The sequence below is a fragment of the Microcaecilia unicolor genome, chromosome 5 (genome assembly GCF_901765095.1).
Source record: "Microcaecilia unicolor chromosome 5, aMicUni1.1, whole genome shotgun sequence".
Classification (NCBI taxonomy): domain Eukaryota; kingdom Metazoa; phylum Chordata; class Amphibia; order Gymnophiona; family Siphonopidae; genus Microcaecilia; species Microcaecilia unicolor.
In genome coordinates, this window is record NC_044035.1 from 108,957,066 (window position 1) to 108,978,096 (window position 21,031).

The following is a 21,031-nucleotide window of genomic DNA, read 5'->3' on the forward strand; positions in this document are numbered from 1 at the left end:
TGCCTAGAAGGCAGTTCTAGTCACCAGAAGAGAGGTGATGATCTGGAAGAAGTTTTTGTGCTGTAGAAATGAAGTTTCTGTATGTGGCAAGGGGGAAGATAAATTAACCCTTTAAAAAAAATGCAACAGCTGCAGTATACATACACTGATTCACACTAACTCAGAGGTCCCGATACTCAGAAGCAACTGTGGGCGCCAGAGGCCATTAGCACCGAACTAGTGTCTGCGTTTGCTGGCGAACCATGCTTAGATGTCTCTACAGTGGGGAATAACGAGCGTACCAATGGATAACACAAATAGCATTTAAATTACATTAAAATGAGGCCATTCCCTATTCCTCCCCATGCTCAAAAACCAGCACAGCTAACTAGGGCATCCTTACTGCTCAGAGTTGGTATTAGGGTTTCCGAAGAAGCAGTGGTAAGCAATCAAGCAGCAGGTTTACAAACACTGTTCTTCAAGTACATCTTCTGTTCCACTGTCCACTCTCCCCCAACTGCAAAAACCAAAATCTGGAGAGAAAAGCAAGCACAGGTGCAGGAGCGGCGGGTCTCCTCTTCCTCTCTGTACAGCAAGTTTCTTTCGCTCATGGAGCATGAGACAGTCATGGACACAGTTAACGGGTGGGGAGAGGCCATCACAGTCTGAGTGGAGGGTGAAGGTGAATAAAACTCACAGCTTGAGAGTGAAAGAGGGGTTCAAGACTGCTTTCTGATTGGCTGCCATATGGAGGACAGAGTCAGAACGTTGAGCTGCAGATACCATAGGTAAACCTTGGGAAGTCTTTGTGCTGGTCTTGTGTGCATATGCTGGGCATGTCCCCCTTCCTTACTTTCCAATGCTCAGTGCTAACAGTGCACATAAAAGTTGTATACATTAGCGCTGAGCACTGGGAAGTTCTTTTTTGGTGGTGTATTGATGGTAAAACAGTGCTGCAGTTTTGAGCATCTGCCTACTACTGATCAAGGAATTGCACCTTTCAAACTGCCTTCCATTCTCAATGCCTCTCCTTATCACACAGAAAACACACACAAATGTAAACATACACACATGCACACACCCATCAACTATCCCTCCCTCCCTCCACACACATATTTACATGCAGAGGAGTTACAAAATATTCAATGAGCCATGCTTTCCCTACTTGCATAATTTGAAAATTTGATATGCAGTAGTTGTTAAGGTGTATGAGCTGGACCACAACTGGTTGCTCACCCGGTGATCCTGATAGGGATCAAGGCTAAATATTTTTTATTTTTGTTACATTTGTACCCCGTGCTTTCCCACTCATGGCAGGCTTACATGGGGCAATGGAGGGTTAAGTGACTTGCCCAGAGTCACAAGGAGCTGCCGGTGCCTGAAGTGGGAATCGAACTCAGTTCCTCAGGACCAAAGTCCACCACCCTAATCACTAGGCCACTAAATGTAAAAAATAGCTGAAAGACAAAAGCACATCAGTTCAGTACTAGTCAGAGATTCCTCTAATAAGGGAACATAAATTTATCATCCTAGCATATTTTGTCCAAATTGTAAACATACAGATCCATTTAGTTTCAAAACACATCCAGATTAACATTGAAAATGTGTATATGTGGGAGGAAAAACTGCATGAAATAAATAGAACTTAGGCTTTGAAAATAAAACTTTAATGTTTCCCCACTATAAAAATGTTTCTCCAAAACAGCAGTTTCACCAAAATGGTAGCCAGGATATATCATAACAGGACCACAGAGGACACAAGACATTTAAAATAGTAAACTTGCTATTTTGAGGATGAAGACACTATTAAGGATACAGACTTCTTTGTTAATTCTGGTATTCTAAAAATGCCCATGAAGGTAATGTCCAACAATGTGAAAAGGCATGTTTTTAATAAAAACTGGCATTATCTTGTGACAACATCTGATAACAAACAACAAACTCTCCATTTCTTATTGCAATAAAATATTATGTAAGTATATTCCATACTTCATACACATTGTTAGTAAACCTTCCTTCCCCTCTAGTTTTCTCTCTAAACCTAACTGAACACACTAATTCTTAATTAAGAGGTCCCCAAACATTTCAGAATGAGGATCATACTGGAGCTTTCACATAACTAATCTCCTTTGAAGTTTGTTGAATGGAGACAAGGCAAACATTTTGCTCTTTGAATGATTTCAACTGATGTGGAATGGGAGAGACAAGGGGGCAAGGGGTGTGGGCTGACAATATTTGTAGATTTACAGGAAGTGATAACCTTCCCCCACACCTGTGATATAAAGCAATATTTCCCCAGTCGGTCCTGATTTGATTTGCATACAATAGAGGCAGTATATACAAATTAATCTCATGTGTATTCATTGTGGATATCCTGAAAACCTGACTAGCAATGGGGTAACTCCAGGACTGAATTGGGAAACACTGATATAGTGTATGTGTGTGCATGGAAGAGGGAGGATGCTAACTCCCTCCCCCCTTCCCCTTCTCTCCTTTCCCATCACTTTCATTCTCTCAGCCCATCCTATCTCTCTCCCTCCTTCCTCATCACTCAATCATCTCCTCTTTTCTTCTCTTCTCACTCTCCATCCCTTGCAAATCACAATGGCATGGTCATTTGGCTTTTCATCTGCTGGCGAGGTCTGGGAAACCCTGCTAGCAGCTCTTCAAAACAGTGTGATTGACTGACTTCTTTCACTGGCAGGGTGTGGCTACCCGGTGGTGGCTCTGTACAGTTGCATGGTTGGGCAAGTTCTTTTGCTGGTAAAGGCTGTGAAACCCTGCAATGCCAGCTTTTGTGTCGCTGATAGGCATTGGGGGTGGGGGGGAAAAAGACTTCTCTATGGGCTGGATTTAGCCACAAGAAGAAAAGACTTGGGTGCCACAAAAATGGGCTCAGCGGGCCATAGTTTGGGACCCCTGACCTAGTTTGTGTTCTATAAGTTTGCTCCCAAAGAGGACAAATTGGAACTGACAGATGTATATGTTTGGCAGTGCTAGTCATTTTCTTATCTAACCTAAACATATTTTGTATTTGTTATAAAACAAATGTCTATGGGTGCACAGTCTGCTGACCTGCTGTATTCCATTGCCAATTAATATCACTTAACAGCTGCTAAAGTACAACTGTTCATTTCATGATGCCAGTTCCTCACAAACTAGAGCATCCATACCATGGGAACTGTTTTACCTGAGATGATTTGAAAATTAAAACTGAAAACACTGACTCTGATACCATTATCAATGCCACATAGTAAATTCTATACATAGATTTACATAATTTTATATCTATATATCTATTTATATCTATACATATGTCTCCTTGAAGTAAGCATATACACAGTATAGTTGTTTTCCCAGGCAGAAGAGGATCACCCCTTATCAATGTCATCATGGTTGTGTTTTTGTTTATTTTATTCCTGACAGAGCCCAAGTACCTGAGAAAGTGGAACATAGTTCTTCTAGGCCTTGGTCTAGGAATCAGTGGCCTAAACATGGATTCCATTTACAATTTAAAAAAGCATTGAGTTAGTATGGAATCCTATTACATTTATGAGGCAGAAGGTAACGCAATTTTAACTCTTTACAAATATGAAATTAGATCATTTTGCCTAAGACAAGTTCTTAAATTCATATTTACGGAGTAGTTTTAGAACTGCCTATGCTGGCAAAAAGTATGCTCGCACTTTTCACTTTGTGGACTTTTGGAATAATAGTAGGCCCATACTTTCACTTTGGAAATTAGCCCAGGAAGAATACCCACACACGTTTATATCTGCTAGTTTATGCAGATACTTTCTCTAAGTAAAAACATACTTCAGAAATATTCAAATGTATTCATGCAATTCCAAATCCTACCCTAACCCCAGTGCCAGGAATGTTTCCTGATGAAGTGAATAAAACTATACTTGAAAGGGCTCCAGGCGTGTATTTTCACCTACATGTAGAGTGGGAAATCTGATAACCATGGGAATGGCTTGGCAAATTATCCTCTTATTGGACACAAACTAGAACGTCAATGATACTCTGGCTTTAATTTCCAAACACCTTCTCTGTTGACTCCTCTGGTGAAAGTGCAAAGGTTCTGTAAAAGTTCTCGGAATACACAGGTCTGAGAAGCTGACAGTTTAGGTTTAAATTCTTGTAGCAACTCCCGAGTAGTGGCCTGCCCTTCTATTTGGGCCTGGAATGCCAGGAAGTTTCGAATATCTACTAACAATTCATCATGCTCTGTAGCTGCAGGCTTAGGCATGGTAATCTGTTGAGGGTTGGCCCCTTCCCCACTGTCAGTCCTTTGTTGAAGAAGACCGTTTCTTGCTCTTATTTTGGCTAGCAGCAAGGAGGATGAGAGACCAGCAGATGAAGGTTCTTCCACATCCATTTTTCCACTGAAATGTGCACCGAAGGTATTTTTCTTCCCACTTTCCTTTTTATTTATCATCTCAGCATCCTGTTAAAGAAACATGCATTATGTATTAAAGAAAATTTATGCTAGAAATCCACACTCAGTCTCATAAGTTTCCAGTATACAAACAAGCCGGACAAGGAGTACTGAACTCAGACTAAAGTGAGTAAATGTGTATTTCATGCTAATATATACAGTAAGTGAAAATGCAAAAGATTTTTAGGACAAGACATTTAAGGGATAATTCTATATAGTTAGGCAACAATTAAGCATCTAACTTTATGCGCAAAAACAGCAAATAATGGCAGTTAAGCGCCAAAATGAGATTGAAAAGGCAGGTAGGCACAAAAGTGCACTTAGGTGCTATTCCATAACTGGGATCTAAATGTTCTTGCGCATAACTACAAAGGGGGTGTTCACCCGAGAGGGGCACTCTATACGGCTTTCCTGCATTTATACGCATAACTGCTTCATTTAGGAACGTCTATTCCATTTACCCCGGCCACAAGTGGTTGAACCTAATGTCTAGCACATAAATGGGTACTTACACTAGTATTCTATAACAGAATATGCCCTTATAGAATACTAGCTTACAGTCCAAAGTTTTGGTGCCTAAATTTTAGCGTCCTTTGACTTCAAACTGCTGCACCCAAGACTAACTGAACCGGCTTTTCTGAAACATTATTCATTTTTAGTACACCATACGTAATAAAAATATAATCCAATCTGTTCAAGAATTATTTAAACATTAAGAAGGCAATTTCTAAATGGAGGTCTATGAGAAACTTGGGGTGGGGGGGTGGTGGGCGGGGGATAATCAAAAGCACTTATTCAGATAACAGCATTTGTCAATGACAGCCCCCATCCTATTTGGGTCAAAAGAAACAAAAACCTGGGTGGACTTCTATGAGCCTTTGTCTGCTCCAGCTAAAGCTCTCTTGTATCCAAAGTGTGCAATGTGCTTTCACCTTTATGGGCACGTGGCTTAAGAAAAAAAAAAAAAAGGTTGGAAGAACTACTGACTGGTTAAGATGGAGCTCTGACACAACCTTGGGAAAGACCTTCAGATGGGTACACAAAACAACTGTATTATTATTAAAAAACAAACAAACAAAAACAGTGCAGGGCAGATCAATTACTAGGACCTTGAACTCAGGAAGTATATGACATCAAAAGACCTTCCAGTTTACATATTTCAAGTGGCAGGTATCTAGTGGCTCAAAAGGAGCTTTCATGTAACAAAGAGAGGGAGCTAAGTACAAAAAGAGTCCAAGCAAAAAAAACAGCACAAAGGGCCTTTAAAAACACAGGGAACACAGTTCTTTCATATAAAAAATCCTTTAATAGTAGAATTTGATTGGAGGAAGACCCGACACGGGCCGTGTTTCAGTGCCACCGCACCTGCGTCAGGGGTCACACCAATGACTAAAAAACTTCAACAGACTAGTTTCAACTGTCTGATGTTTTCCAGAGTTTTCCTCCAAATGACATGCAGTGAAAGACTCACGCACACCATTAGTGTGAGTCACAAGAGGAGGGGAGGGAGAAGCAGAAGAAAGAGAAGGAAAGGGGAAGGGAAGATACACAGGGGGACCCAGAATCAGGAGAGGGAGGGAGGTAGGATCCTCTCACAGTATTTCTACACCCTGCCTTCAATCTCTAACCGCTTCACTACCCTGCTGTAAAGTTCAAGATATGACATAATAGGCTTAGATAATAAAGGAAGACGATGAAGCCTAAGGTGCTGTACTGCCATTAACCTCCTCCTCCTAACAAGCCAATATGGGCCAGCCCAAGGTGGGAAACAGGAAGAGTCAAGTTTCTGCCCCTGCCATCGATGGTGCTGATGCTCTACCTAAGTACAGATTCCATTGCTGCTATTCTCTTCACTGCTGTGATCAGAGCCACAGAAGTACATAATGCCACTGAGACTACCTCATATTCTGCTCCCTTTTAAAGGCGTTTCAGGAAGGTAATTATAAAATACAGCCTTAGAACCTTTGGTGAAAAAGTTGCTATAGAAACATAACGGCAGATAAAGGCCATATGACCCATCCAGTCTGCCTATCCTCTGTAACATCTAATTCTTCCTGTTCCTAAGCGATCCCACTTTAGTTGCCAAATTTCGGTCCATTCCTCCAGCTTCGCTAGGTCCTTCCTCATGTCATTCACATCCTCCAGGGTTTCCACCCTGTTGCAGAGTTTAGTATCATCCGCAAAGAGAAACCTTACCAGACAGTCCTTCCACAATATTGCTCACAAAGATGTTAAAAAGAGCCGGCCCTAGGACCGATCCCTGCGGTACTCCACTGACGACATCCTTTTCTTCAGAGCAAGCTCCATTTACCACTATCCTCTGTCTCCTACCATTCAACCAATTTTAAGCCCAATCCGTTACTCTAGGTCCCATACCGAGGGCACTTATTTATTTATCAGTCGCCTGTGCAGAACAGTGTCAAAGGCTTTGCTGAAATCCAAGTATACCACATCAAACGCCCCTCCCACATCCAACTGTTTGGTCATCCAGTCGAAGAAGACAGTCAGATTCATCTGACACGACCTGCCACTAGTGAAGTCATGCTGCCTCAGGTCCCGTATTCCATTTAGTTCAAGAAAGCTCACAATCCTCCTTTTTAGAAGTGTTTCCATTAGCTTACTCACCACCGAGGTCAGACTGATAGGTCTGTAATTCCCAACCTCCTTCTTACTTCTACTCTTGTGCAAAGGGACCACATTCGCCCTTCTCCAGTCCACCGGGACCACTCCAGTTTCTAAGGAAGCATTGAAGGGGTCCGTCAGCGGAGCCGACAGAACTTCTCCGAGTTCCTTAAGCATCCTCGGGTGTATCCCATCTGGCCCCATCGCTCTGTCTACTTTTAGTTTGGCAAGCTCTTCACGAACACAGTCCTCCGTAAACGGGTCTTGGTCTACCATACATCCATCCCCTTTAACCTTTGTTTTCTGCAGCCCTACCCCGGTCTTTCATTTGTGAACACAGAGCTAAAATAATTCTTAAGCAGTTCAGCTTTATCCTTATCATCTTCCACATATTTCTCTCCCTCAGCTTTGAGCCTCACAATGCTATTATGGCACTTCCTCTTGTCACTTACATATCTGAAAAAGGTCTTATCACCCAATTTTACCGTATTAGCTATCTTTTCCTCTATTTGCCGTTTCACTTTCCTGATAGCTTTTCCAGCTTCTCTTTGCTTATTTAAGTACTCTCTCCTGTCTTCATCTTTCTGAGTCGACATAACGTGCAAAGGCTAGCCTCCTTACCCTTATCTTTTTAGCTACTATATTCGAGTACCAGAGAGGCCTTCTTTTCCTCTTTTATGTAATTTTCTAACATAAAAGGCTAGTTGCCTTTAATATACAGTGGTGGAAATAAGTATTTGATCCCTTGCTGATTTTGTAAGTTTGCCCACTGACAAAGACATGAGCAGCCCATAATTGAAGGGTAGGTTATTGGTAACAGTGAGAGATAGCACATCACAAATTAAATCCGGAAAATCACATTGTGGAAAGTATATGAATTTATTTGCATTCTGCAGAGGGAAATAAGTATTTGATCCCCCACCAACCAGTAAGAGATCTGGCCCCTACAGACCAGGTAGATGCTCCAAATCAACTCGTTACCTGCATGACAGACAGCTGTCGGCAATGGTCACCTGTATGAAAGACACCTGTCCACAGACTCAGTGAATCAGTCAGACTCTAACCTCTACAAAATGGCCAAGAGCAAGGAGCTGTCTAAGGATGTCAGGGACAAGATCATACACCTGCACAAGGCTGGAATGGGCTACAAAACCATCAGTAAGACGCTGGGCGAGAAGGAGACAACTGTTGGTGCCATAGTAAGAAAATGGAAGAAGTACAAAATGACTGTCAATCGACAAAGATCTGGGGCTCCACGCAAAATCTCACCTCGTGGGGTATCCTTGATCATGAGGAAGGTTAGAAATCAGCCTACAACTACAAGGGGGGAACTTGTCAATGATCTCAAGGCAGCTGGGACCACTGTCACCACGAAAACCATTGGTAACACATTACGACATAACGGATTGCAATCCTGCAGTGCCCGCAAGGTCCCCCTGCTCCGGAAGGCACATGTGACGGCCCGTCTGAAGTTTGCCAGTGAACACCTGGATGATGCCGAGAGTGCTTGGGAGAAGGTGCTGTGGTCAGATGAGACAAAAATTGAGCTCTTTGGCATGAACTCAACTCGCCGTGTTTGGAGGAAGAGAAATGCTGCCTATGACCCAAAGAACACCGTCCCCACTGTCAAGCATGGAGGTGGAAATGTTATGTTTTGGGGGTGTTTCTCTGCTAAGGGCACAGGACTACTTCACCGCATCAATGGGAGAATGGATGGGGCCATGTACCGTACAATTCTGAGTGACAACCTCCTTCCCTCCGCCAGGGCCTTAAAAATGGGTCGTGGCTGGGTCTTCCAGCACGACAATGACCCAAATCATACAGCCAAGGCAACAAAGGAGTGGCTCAGGAAGAAGCACATTAGGGTCATGGAGTGGCCTAGCCAGTCACCAGACCTTAATCCCATTGAAAACTTATGGAGGGAGCTGAAGCTGCGAGTTGCCAAGCGACAGCCCAGAACTCTTAATGATTTAGAGATGATCTGCAAAGAGGAGTGGACCAAAATTCCTCCTGACATGTGTGCAAACCTCATCATCAACTACAGAAGACGTCTGACCGCTGTGCTTGCCAACAAGGGTTTTGCCACCAAGTATTAGGTCTTGTTTGCCAGAGGGATTAAATACTTATTTCCCTCTGCAGAATGCAAATAAATTCATATACTTTCCACAATGTGATTTTCCGGATTTAATTTGTGATGTGCTATCTCTCACTGTTACCAATAACCTACCCTTCAATTATGGGCTGCTCATGTCTTTGTCAGTGGGCAAACTTACAAAATCAGCAAGGGATCAAATACTTATTTCCACCACTGTAGCTCCTTTCAGTCTTGTCCATTGCTGTTCTACATCCTTCAGTTGTTCCCATCCTGCTAACTGTTCCTTGAGAAATTCCCCCATCTCGGCAAAGTTAGTTCCTTTGAAATCCAGGACCTTCAATCTCGAATGAGCCCTCTCTTCTGTTTTAATATTGAACCATGAAGTATAAAACAAAAAGTGAGGAGAGTGGATGAGGATACCAAAAAATTTTTTTATTCACATGAAAATTAAAAATTTAAAAACCTGATGTACATAAGAATGACCCAATCACCTCCTTTTTTGGTTTTTGCTTAATATTGAACCATACCATACGATGATCACTAGATGCCAAATGGTCTGCCACCTTGACATCAGAAACTTACTCTCCATTCGTAAGCACCAGGTCCAGAATAGCTCCATCCCGTGTCGGTTCCGTTACCCACTGCTGGAACAATTCTTCCTGTAGGGAATCTAAGATCTCTTTGCTTCTAGACAACCCCACAGCCAGGACACCCCAATCAACATCCGGCATATTGAAGTCACCTATCAGTAGTACTTCTCCTTTCCTAGCTATCTTGCGGATGTCTTCAATTAAGTCCCTGTCCATTTCCTCCGACTGTGAGGGTGGTCTGTATATCAATCAGATGTGGATACATTTTCCTTTCCCTCTTTCCAGTTTAACCCACAGCGCTTCTTCCATACCCCACGTCCTGCAGCTCTGTCACTTGGATATCATTCTTAGCATATAATGTCACACCTCCACCCTTTTTTCCTACTCTGTCCTTCCTGAATAGATTATAGCCAAGTATAGCAACATTCCAGTCATGGTTCTCCGTGACCGTCACTAAATCCAAGTCCGCTTCCATCATTGTAGCCTCAAGATCTAGAAGTTTGTTTCCAATACTACGGGCATTGGTATACAAGGCTCTCCAGATTTTACTCTTTTTATTCTCTTCTATAGAGGCATTAGATGTCCTACCTTTCTTGGGATTAATTATGGCTTTGTGGCATGTTCTACCCATCCCCATCAATTTTAGTTTAAAGCCCTCTTTAGTACTTTAGCCAGCCTGTTGCTTAAGACACTCCTTCCCTTCCTTGACAGATGGACACCATCACCACTCAGTACCTCCTGGAAAATCATCCCATGGTCTACGAAACCAAAGCACTCTCGTCGGCACCAACCACGCATTTATCTCCAAGATGCGAGCTTCTCTCATTCGACCTTTACCTTTGACAGAGAGGATCGATGAGAACACCACCTGTGCACCTAGATGCTTCATCCTCTGACCCAAAGCCATGAAGTCTTGTATGATATGTTCAGTAGGATATTTAGCTGTATCATTTGTGCCAACATGGATGAGTAGCATTGGTGCATGGTCCGTAGGCTTGATGGGTCTAGGCAATCGTTCTGCAATATCTTGGCACCACGCAGACAGCACACCTCTCTGGACAACATATCTGGCCGGCTGATGGGCGTTTCGGTACCCCTGAGAAGTGAATCTCCAACCACCACTACCTTTCGTTTTTTTGGGGTCAATTGTCTGGATGATGGCATTTTTGGTCAGTGTTTTCTCCTGTTTTTTTTTAGATGTTTCTAGCTCTTCTACCTCCAGGGCTGTGAAAGGATTGTTTAGTTGAATAGAAGGCAGAGTTGGAGGATTAATCTTGTGGGTCTTGGTGACCTGCTTCCAGCTGTGGTCTGTCTGCCCAAGATCTTCTCTCCCTTTGCTGTAAGTCCTCAATGTATTGTTGACCTGTGTCTCCGGGACAAATTTCTGGTTGTCCCAGATGTTTCTTAGTCTTGCCACTTCTTCTCTTAGTTCTTGTACTTCTTTCACGAGGGACTCCATGTATGTACATTTATCACATGAAACCAGAATCTTGTCTTGGTCTTGACAGTGGTAGAAGCAGTGGTATAAGTTTTAGGGGTTCTTTGTTTCTTTACCATAGTTCCAAATGTAGGGGCTCTGTTGTACTTGTGATAATAAAATATGTAGCCTATCACACAGCTACCAATCCAGTTTTTTCTCCTACTCCTGTTCTATGGGATATAGGGGGTAGGTAGTTAATGTGTAGTTTTAGAACTGAGAACCTGTTAAGATTTACTGTGTGGGTGGAATTCAATGTATGTATCTGACTATTTGAAATTCAGTGACTGAGCTTTTTCCTTCAGGGTATTTGTATTTTTTTCCCCTTTTTTCCCTCTCCTTTCCCTGATGTACCAGTTGGTTGGAGACCTAATTCATTAGATTAATCTTGCAAAGTAAAGTCCCAGAATAAATCTGATCCTGATCTATGGGTATAGCTGATTAATAATGATTTTTTGATTATCCTGCCAATACGGTACTGCTAACAGTGAGAGAAGCTTGATGAACAAGTTTAAGGAAGAGAAGGTAAATTGGTATCCTATGTGAAATATAACGAAAATAACAACTGACAAATATGTTAACAGAGGTCCTTTTCATCTAGAGCAGGAATGCCACTGATGCTGAGCAGAAGGCTGGGGATATACTGTGATAATGAATGGTTTACTTTTCAGAAACAGTTGTAATTTGGATGGAGTTAATTTGTAATAAGTAGTGTATTTAGGAAGTGTCAATCTTGGGGTGGGTGGGGCTTAAACGTAAAACCTGTGGAATGTGTTTCCTGTAAAATCTCTCTCTAAAGCTGTATTAAGCCACTTATCTACACAGCTGGTTGAGATTAGGGGAAGACAAGGTTAAGAAATGCACCAGAAATGCCCAAAACCACAGCTCTAAGGTAGGGGATAACCTGAAATAATACCAGAACAAGTCTTATCTGTGAGCTTTCAGCACTTCAGGCAGGAGTCAAGAGACCTTGTGGTAGCCTTCAGATCTCTCAAAGCAGAAGTTTTAGCCACACCTAAGCTATACAAAAACTGTCTACAAGAAACCAGGTGGGGGAGAGGGAGGGCTCAACACACTTTAAGGAAAAAGAAAAAAAGATCTAATACAGAGTTATAGCAGTTTTTAAATCTACTACTACTACTATTTAACATTTCTAGAGCGCTACTAGGCTATAGTGCTCAGATGAACAAATATCAAATAAAAATAATCAATAAACAAGTTAGAAAACACAGCAAAGCAGAGCACAAGTTTAGCAGAGCAGATAAAACAGGTTTTTTTTGTATAAATATAAATGCAGTGGTCCAGATGAAGGAGTTCAGCAGAACTGTGACAGCCACAGACCACATATTTGACACCCCATTTGAATGGGATGCAGCAGCGTGAACTTTTCTTTTCAACTACCTGTGGCTTCCTCTCATTCTCTAACCTCATATTTAGTCTAGAAGAGAGATTCTCATCCCAGTCCACAATGAATATGCTTGAGATAGATTTACATTCCATGGCAACAGTGCATGCAAATTTATTTCATGCATATTCATTTTGGGTAGCATGAAAACCTGACCGGATGGGTGTGTCCCGAGGACTGGGTTGAGAACCCCTGATTTAAAATCAGTACATGTGTTGCCAGGTCAGTGACAACTCTCAGTCAGGTACCACATAAGTGCAGTTCTTTCCAGTCTGGTCATAAGGTGTCACTGTTGTGTCATAGTTAGGACACCCTCTGAACTTAGGGGCTGTGAACTCTACTTTTGCAGAATTCCCAACACATGCTAGTCCAAACAGCACAAGAAATTAAAGCAACATTTCCCATGTTACAGACACTCAGCCACCATTCTAGGTGCATTTGTATTTTTTTTTTGTATAGTTGGTCATTTCTTATTACTGTAGAACAGGGGTGTAATCAGGATAACCTCAATGAATATTGATACCTACATGAATCTGGTTTTAGAAATAATGACATAAGCACTGTTTCCATTCCATGCAGATCTACAAATCTATCTCATCAACACTGCTGGGTAGTATATTTCAGGACTAGCTTCAGAAACACTGCCATAGAAAAAATGAGCAACCGAAAGAAAAGACCTCACCTACCTTGCATTTTCCTCCAGGTGATCTGGAGGAAGACTGTGTGGTAAGCAGTGCAGGATTCTTTTTTTGACCAAACCTTGAATAAGAAATGAACAGGAATTAATTACATTTTTCCTGACATGCAGCAAAAGGAAGCAGTCATTATCTTGGCTGATTAGCTTACATACATATTTTTTTTCCTAAAGGTGACATTTGCTAAAAGCAAATAAAATCATTTTAACAGCTCACATTAAAGGTCACATAAAGGAAAAAAAACCCATGAAACTTATTAAACAAAGTAGTTAATTGCATGGCGTTCGCTGACACCGAGCATTGTGTGAATTAATGCACTGACTGATTTTTAATGTGCAATATCAAAGGCACTGGCAACTTTTTAATATCAACTGCTTATTATAGACCATAAAGCTGCACTATAAAGATTCATATAGGAAAGAAGGGTTTATATTTTGAGTGGTAATAGTCATTACATCATTATGCCCCTATGCAGCAGGACATTAAATCTTCCTCCATACAGAACAGGTTCTTAAGCTCAGCTCAAAATAGAGACACTCTGGATGGACACTTGGATCTCACCCAAAAGGCAGCCGAAAGTAACGTTCCAGTTTATTTAGTCTGAAGAGTGAAATAGTAAAGAAGCAAAAATAAGCCAAAGCAGATTAGACTCTACTGTTAGTTAACCAAGGAACTCATTAACTCAGTTCTAAAGTTTTTGGTTCGAGGCAGAATACAGTAAGTCAAATTTCAAGATCTTTGTTTGAGAATACTGTCTGAAGCACTATAAGGAGTGACATCAAGTGTGGAGTCTTGTCAACCTTAAAATGCTTTGTGGTAAGATGGGCTGCTGCATCAACAATAGATCATAAATCCTTTCTAAAGGAGATTTAAAATAGTTTGCTTTTATTTAAATCAACTTATGTTAGAATTTCTTAAAAATGTTCATATTGCTATAGTGTTAATTCAACTGTCCCTTAACCTACAATCTACCTGATCAGTTTCCTATTGCCTCACCTTTGCTAATGTACATATAATTTTCCAAAACCTGGTGTCATGATATGGCTATTGTATGAAATATATCTGGGAAAGAAATGAGTACTTATACTTCTTTCATCTTTACAAATGTTCTCTTCTGCTGCTCCTTATGGTATGCTGAACTTTGGTTTTCTTGATATAGAAAAGGAAATTAACAGGTTTAAATTTCCCTTTTATTGTGAGCCACTTTGGGTAACCATTTTGGGCTAAAAAGGCAGGGTGAAGCAGCATATCTCTCATGATTATACATGAAATTACTCCACTCTTCTGAACCAGTGCATGCAAGTGTATCTTTAAAATCTGACTACTTTGCAGCCCTCTAGAATTGCAGTTTGACACCACTGCTTTACAAGGTAAGATATATAAAACAGCAGGTCACTATGACCTTTATAATATTTAGTCATCAAACTACTAAACAAAACAGGAATTATAATCTATGTAGTGCAATATCTAAACTAATTATATAAATGTAATGCACATTTTTCCATGAATAATTAAATCAACTATTAAACAAAATCAACATACAATAACGATTATATACAGTGGGGGAAATAAGTATTTGATCCCTTGCTGATTTTGTAAGTTTGCCCACTGACAAAGACATGAGCAGCCCATAATTGAAGGGTAGGTTATTGGTAACAGTGAGAGAAAGCACATCACAAATTAAATCCGGAAAATCACATTGTGGAAAGTATATGAATTTATTTGCATTCTGCAGAGGGAAATAAGTATTTAATCCCTCTGGCAAACAAGACCTAATACTTGGTGGCAAAACCCTTGTTGGCAAGCACAGCGGTCAGACGTCTTCTGTAGTTGATGATGAGGTTTGCACACATGTCAGGAGGAATTTTGGTCCACTCCTCTTTGCAGATCATCTCTAAATCATTAAGAGTTCTGGGCTGTCGCTTGGCAACTCGCAGCTTCAGCTCCCTCCATAAGTTTTCAATGGGATTAAGGTCTGGTGACTGGCTAGGCCACTCCATGACCCTAATGTGCTTCTTCCTGAGCCACTCCTTTGTTGCCTTGGCTGTATGTTTTGGGTCATTGTCGTGCTGGAAGACCCAGCCATGACCCATTTTTAAGGCCCTGGCGGAGGGAAGGAGGTTGTCACTCAGAATTGTACGGTACATGGCCCCATCCATTCTCCCATTGATGCGGTGAAGTAGTCCTGTGCCCTTAGCAGAGAAACACCCCCAAAACATAACATTTCCACCTCCATGCTTGACAGTAGGGACGGTGTTCTTTGGGTCATAGGCAGCATTTCTCTTCCTCCAAACACGGCGAGTTGAGTTCATGCCAAAGAGCTCAATTTTTGTCTCATCTGACCACAGCACCTTCTCCCAATCACTCTCGGCATCATCCAGGTGTTCACTGGCAAACTTCAGACGGGCCGTCACATGTGCCTTCCGGAGCAGGGGGACCTTGCGGGCACTGCAGGATTGCAATCCGTTATGTCGTAATGTGTTACCAATGGTTTTTGTGGTGACAGTGGTCCCAGCTGCCTTGAGATCATTGACAAGTTCCCCCCTTGTAGTTGTAGGCTGATTTCTAACCTTCCTCATGATCAAGGATACCCCACGAGGTGAGATTTTGCGTGGAGCCCCAGATCTTTGTCGAGTGACAGTCATTTTGTACTTCTTCCATTTTCTTACTATGGCACCAACAGTTGTCTCCTTCTCGCCCAGCGTCTTACTGATGGTTTTGTAGCCCATTCCAGCCTTGTGCAGGTGTATGATCTTGTCCCTGACATCCTTAGACAGCTCCTTGCTCTTGGCCATTTTGTAGAGGTTAGAGTCTGACTGATTCACTGAGTCTGTGGACAGGTGTCTTTCATACAGGTGACCATTGCCGACAGCTGTCTGTCATGCAGGTAACGAGTTGATTTGGAGCATCTACCTGGTCTGTAGGGGCCAGATCTCTTACTGGTTGGTGGGGGATCAAATACTTATTTCCCTCTGCAGAATGCAAATAAATTCATATACTTTCCACAATGTGATTTTCCGGATTTAATTTGTGATGTGCTATCTCTCACTGTTACCAATAACCTACCCTTCAATTATGGGCTGCTCATGTCTTTGTCAGTGGGCAAACTTACAAAATCAGCAAGGGATCAAATACTTATTTCCCCCACTGTATGTGCAATCTGCTCAGTTCACTAGTGTGATCACTTATATGTGTATATAGTGAATACTGGATTGGGACCATCATCGCACATCAAGGGGCTCATTTTCAAAGCACTTAGCCTTACAAAGTTCCATAGTAACCTATGGAACTTTGTAAGGCTAAGTGCTCTGAAAATACGCCTCAACGTGTTCCTCAATGCCTTCTATTAACCTTAAGGCAAACCACGGATTAAATATGTGCTGAAACCAGAACCCAGACTTTTTATAATATACCATAAACACAGCTAATGCCATGCACAGTTTAACCAACTAAAAATAGTCTGGGTTTTGTGCAGTCTATGATGTAATAAAGAGTAATGAAACTATCAATCTACTCATCTGTAATGATTGTCATAAATCCGAAAGTTGCTAGGTCTCTCAATCGCACTTGATGCAGGAACCCAAATCATTAATTTGTAAGATAATTCAAACATCCAGACCACGATAGATATCCCCCTTTCTTCAACACAGATCTTATACTTCCACATTTTGAACTGGTGATGTCTTTTGGCAGTTACCCTGAGGGTTAATAGAAAGCATTTTGGAATACTTGATATGCGACGATGGTTCCCAATCCAATATTCACTATATATACATATAAGTGATCACACTGGCGAACTGAGCACATTACACATATATAATCGTTATTGTATGTTGATTTTGTTTAATAGTTGATTTAATTATTGATGGAAAAAGGTGCATTACATTTATATAATATTTAGTCCTACCAGATAAGGCCAGATGAGTTGGTTATGTATTCATACCAACAGAAGACAGAGAAAAGAAAAGCTCAAAGCTTACTTCACTCTTTATAGGGGGTCTTCTACTGCCATCAGCTCTTCAGTATCCTACAAGATAATTTTTTTGGCTTCCAATTTACCATAACACCACAACTTCATGCAGTCAAAAACTTTACTTCATGGTCACTAAGGAACAAAATAATATTCAAAGGTATTACTAGCCAGCTTATAATTGAAAGTAATCGCCGGCTATTTCCCGACACAAATCGGGATATGGCCGGCGATTTCGCAAAAGCGGCGAAAAGCGTATAATCGAAAGCTACATTTGTGATAGCTTCGCCGCTTTCCCTTCGCCGCGCCGGCGAAAGTTTAAAGGGGCGTGTTGGCGGCGAAGCAAAGGCGGGACATGGGCAGGCTTTGGCGTGGCTACCAGATGGCCGGCTTTCGCGGATAATGGAAAAATAAATCCCGGCGATAAGCAGTATTTCGCCGGGTTTACTTGGTCCTTTTATTTTCACGACCAAGCCTCAAAAAGGTGCCCCAACTGACCAGATGACCACCGGAGAGAATGGGGGATGACCTCCCCTTACTCTCCCAGTGGTCGCCAACCCCCTCCCACACTAAAATTATTAAAATACAAACCTTTTTTGCCAGCCTGTATGCCAGCCTCAAATGGCATACCCAGCACCCTGACAGCAGTATGCAGGTCCCTGGAACAGTTGTTGTTGGTTGCAGTGGACTGCAGAAAGGCAGAGCCAGGCCCATCCCCCCCCTACCTGTTCCACTTCTGGTGGGTAATGTTGAGCCCTCCCAAACCCCCCAAAACCCACTGTACCCACATGTAAGTGCCCCCCTTCAGCCCTTAGGGCTAGGGTAATGGTGCACACTTGTGAGCAGTGGGTTTTGGAGGGGATTTAGGGGACTCAGCACACAAAGGAAGGGTGCTATGCACCTGGAAGCTAATTTGGTTGTTTATAAAAGATGTTTGAAGTGCCCCCTAGGGTGCCCGGTTGGTGTCTTGGCATGTGAGGGGGACCATTGCACTACAAATGCTGACTCCTCCCATGGCCAAATGCCTTGGATTTCGCCGGGTTTGAGATCGCCGGCAGTTTTTTCCATTATCGTGGAAAAACAAGAGTGGCGATCTCAAACCCGGCGAATTCCAAGGCATTTCGCCGGCCGGAACCGTATTATCGAAAAAAAAGATGGCCGGCCATCTTTTTTGAAAATACGGTTTCGGCCGGCTGTTGCGCCGCCGCCAAAATAGATCGCCGGCGACCTATTTCGCCGGCGACGTTCGATTATTCCCCTCTAGGTCAACTACTTTCAGGGAGGTCAATTATTTTCAGCATAGGCAACACTGTATTTGTTGCTAGTTTTCAGAACTTGTTAGATAGAGAGCTTTTGATTACCACAGCTTCCTTGGGTTCCTGGTTTGGTAGGATTAAAAGGAAAGGAAATGAACAGGTAAGTTTACATTTTACTTTACTATTCATGCCGGACCAGTCCAGATAAAGTGGGATGTACCCAAGCTCCATCCAGACTAGGAAGAAAGAAGTCATATTATAGCATTAAAGCAGGGGTGCAATGGAGGCAAAGAAAGACATGAATACAACAAGAAGCAATTGGTCTCCTGTGTAGGGATATTACAGACCTCCCTCATCTACATACTCCTACCTATGGTGAAGGTCACGAGGGCTTTATTTGAGAAAAGTTGGACCCAATACAGGAGGACTCAAGTCAAGGAACCATTGCACATAGCTTCTAGGGCAGAAAGACTATAGAACAAAAAAATGATTGTTTAGGCAGAGCCTATCTTTCTACTACTGGTGTTCCTGAACACTTCAATTCTCTCCAGTTGATGAGATCTTATAAAACAAGGATAACCTCCCGCCCAGGCGATTCCACACCATATTCTTTGCTTCCTTGGAAAGGGACAAAAGATGTCTCTGAGTCTTGGCCACCTTAAGGCCTACATCAGGCCTTTCACTCTGAGGATATCACATCTCCAAAGATCAGATGTAGTGCGAGAGACTTGTGAGGGGGAGGAGGGATGATGGAGGCTTACAAAATACATGATCCTGAGACTATCATCTCTCATTGCTCATCTGAGAGCTACCAGGTGGTCATAATGTTTAAAACAAAGGTCATCAGCTCCACTCTACTGAAGAGCCTCCCCGCTAAGGCATCATTCTCTTCTGAGAAGGTAATCTCCTCCTCTTGCCCAGCTGACTCCCTAGCCTTTCCCAGTCAGTGACATGTTTATCACCCCAAACATTGCCAAGGCCAATCTGGGGATCTTTCTTTGTAAAGACATGTATTAGGGCCAAGAAGGAACCCAAAGGCACTACCTAAATAGTACTATCCATTCTCAGGCTGCAGCAAACTCTGTGCAAAAGACAAACTGGGAAGCTTCACCTGTGGGTAGGAGATGATTCCGCACACTATTCCTGCCATTACTCTATTCACTGGGAGGGAAGGAAAGAGGATCTTCAATATGCCTGTAAGATCATCTGTTTAAATAGTAACTTGGTAGATAAGTTTGGTTTACATGTAACATCCCCATTTGTTTATCAGAGGGAAAGATGGTGGTAAAGAACCTGCCAATAAAAATGGCTGCTGATCCTGTTGCCACTGCAGGGGCCAGAACTCAACGCGGAGAATCCACCATGTCTTGTCTATGGCTGAGTGCTGACTCTCCACGGATTGCGTTCACTTATTTACAAGTCAGGTCAAACACACCAGTTGACATATTAAGCCACCATGACTTACCTGAAGCATAGTACTTCCCATTTTTTCCACAAACATACCAGAAGTGTAAGGAGAAAAGGGGAGTGTGATCGTATCAGACATGCTGACAGAGCTCAGATCTGACACAGCACCATGTGAGACTGAGATACTGTCTGTAGAAAAGTTGTGCAAACTTTGCTATCTCCCTGTTACTCTAAAATCAAGAGTGTGCTGTCAGTAGCTCCAAATTAAAAGTCACTGAAAACCACCCAGTGCTGGACCCATTGTTATAGCAGCAAACCCCAACTGAAGTGGCTCCCTATGGAAAAGGGAAATTAGTCCTAACAGGATTGCTACCCAGAGCATCCCCCAGACTTGGTCTACATTCTACATGAAATTAAGGCCTACAGCCTTTCTCAGAGCAGCCTATTCATAACTGCTGTCCCAGGCAACCTGCCTGAACCTCTGTGGACAGATGGACATAACAGATTCAGTCTGCACTGGTCTAGCATGGATGATAAGGAATAAACAACTGAAATACATACAATAATATATTTTACTTCTAATGCATTATAATACCAGGCAATAAAGTTTGGTCCTAGCATCCTGCTATGCTTCCCTCACTCTCTCACTAGTGATTCAAACAACTGAGTCAATGAAGGATCAATTGCTTTAGTAAAATCTCTCTTCCATCTCTATAGAAAACTGTGTTTTTTATTGTTCAGTTTGTTAATGCCATGCTTAGACTGGCGTAAGTATTTTCTTCAATAAAATTCTGGTAAGCAGAAGATTAAGATTTGGCAAACTTGTATAAATATAAGTTTGTAGGCAGACTTAAAGACACCTTGCTGACAAGAAACTCTATATGCATAAAATATTGCTAAATAATTTAGGAACCATAGCCTAATGGTTACATTAGTTGCCTTCAAACCAAGGCCAAGAACCAAAGATTGTAGGTTCATGCCCTACTTGTCAGGAAATACTTTTTCCACAGAAAAGGTGGTGGATGACTGGAATGCCCTCCTTGGGCACTGTGAAGAAAAGAATGCATGGGATAAAAACAGAGGAACACTATATA

General features: G+C 42.1%; 1 protein-coding gene across 1 annotated transcript in view; it reads right to left on the reverse strand.

The window, feature by feature from the left end:
• Window positions 1–1,569: 1,569 nt before the first annotated feature.
• Window positions 1,570–21,031, reverse strand: part of ERCC6 (ERCC excision repair 6, chromatin remodeling factor) — a 189,238-nt gene continuing 169,776 nt past the window's right edge. Inside the window, exons 19-20 of the mRNA XM_030203175.1 lie at window positions 13,296–13,368; window positions 1,570–4,429 (exon numbers count right to left, since the gene is read on the reverse strand). Coding sequence (XP_030059035.1) covers window positions 3,995–4,429; window positions 13,296–13,368 — 508 coding nt within the window. The 3' untranslated portion in view covers window positions 1,570–3,994. The remainder of the gene's footprint in view (window positions 4,430–13,295; window positions 13,369–21,031) is intronic.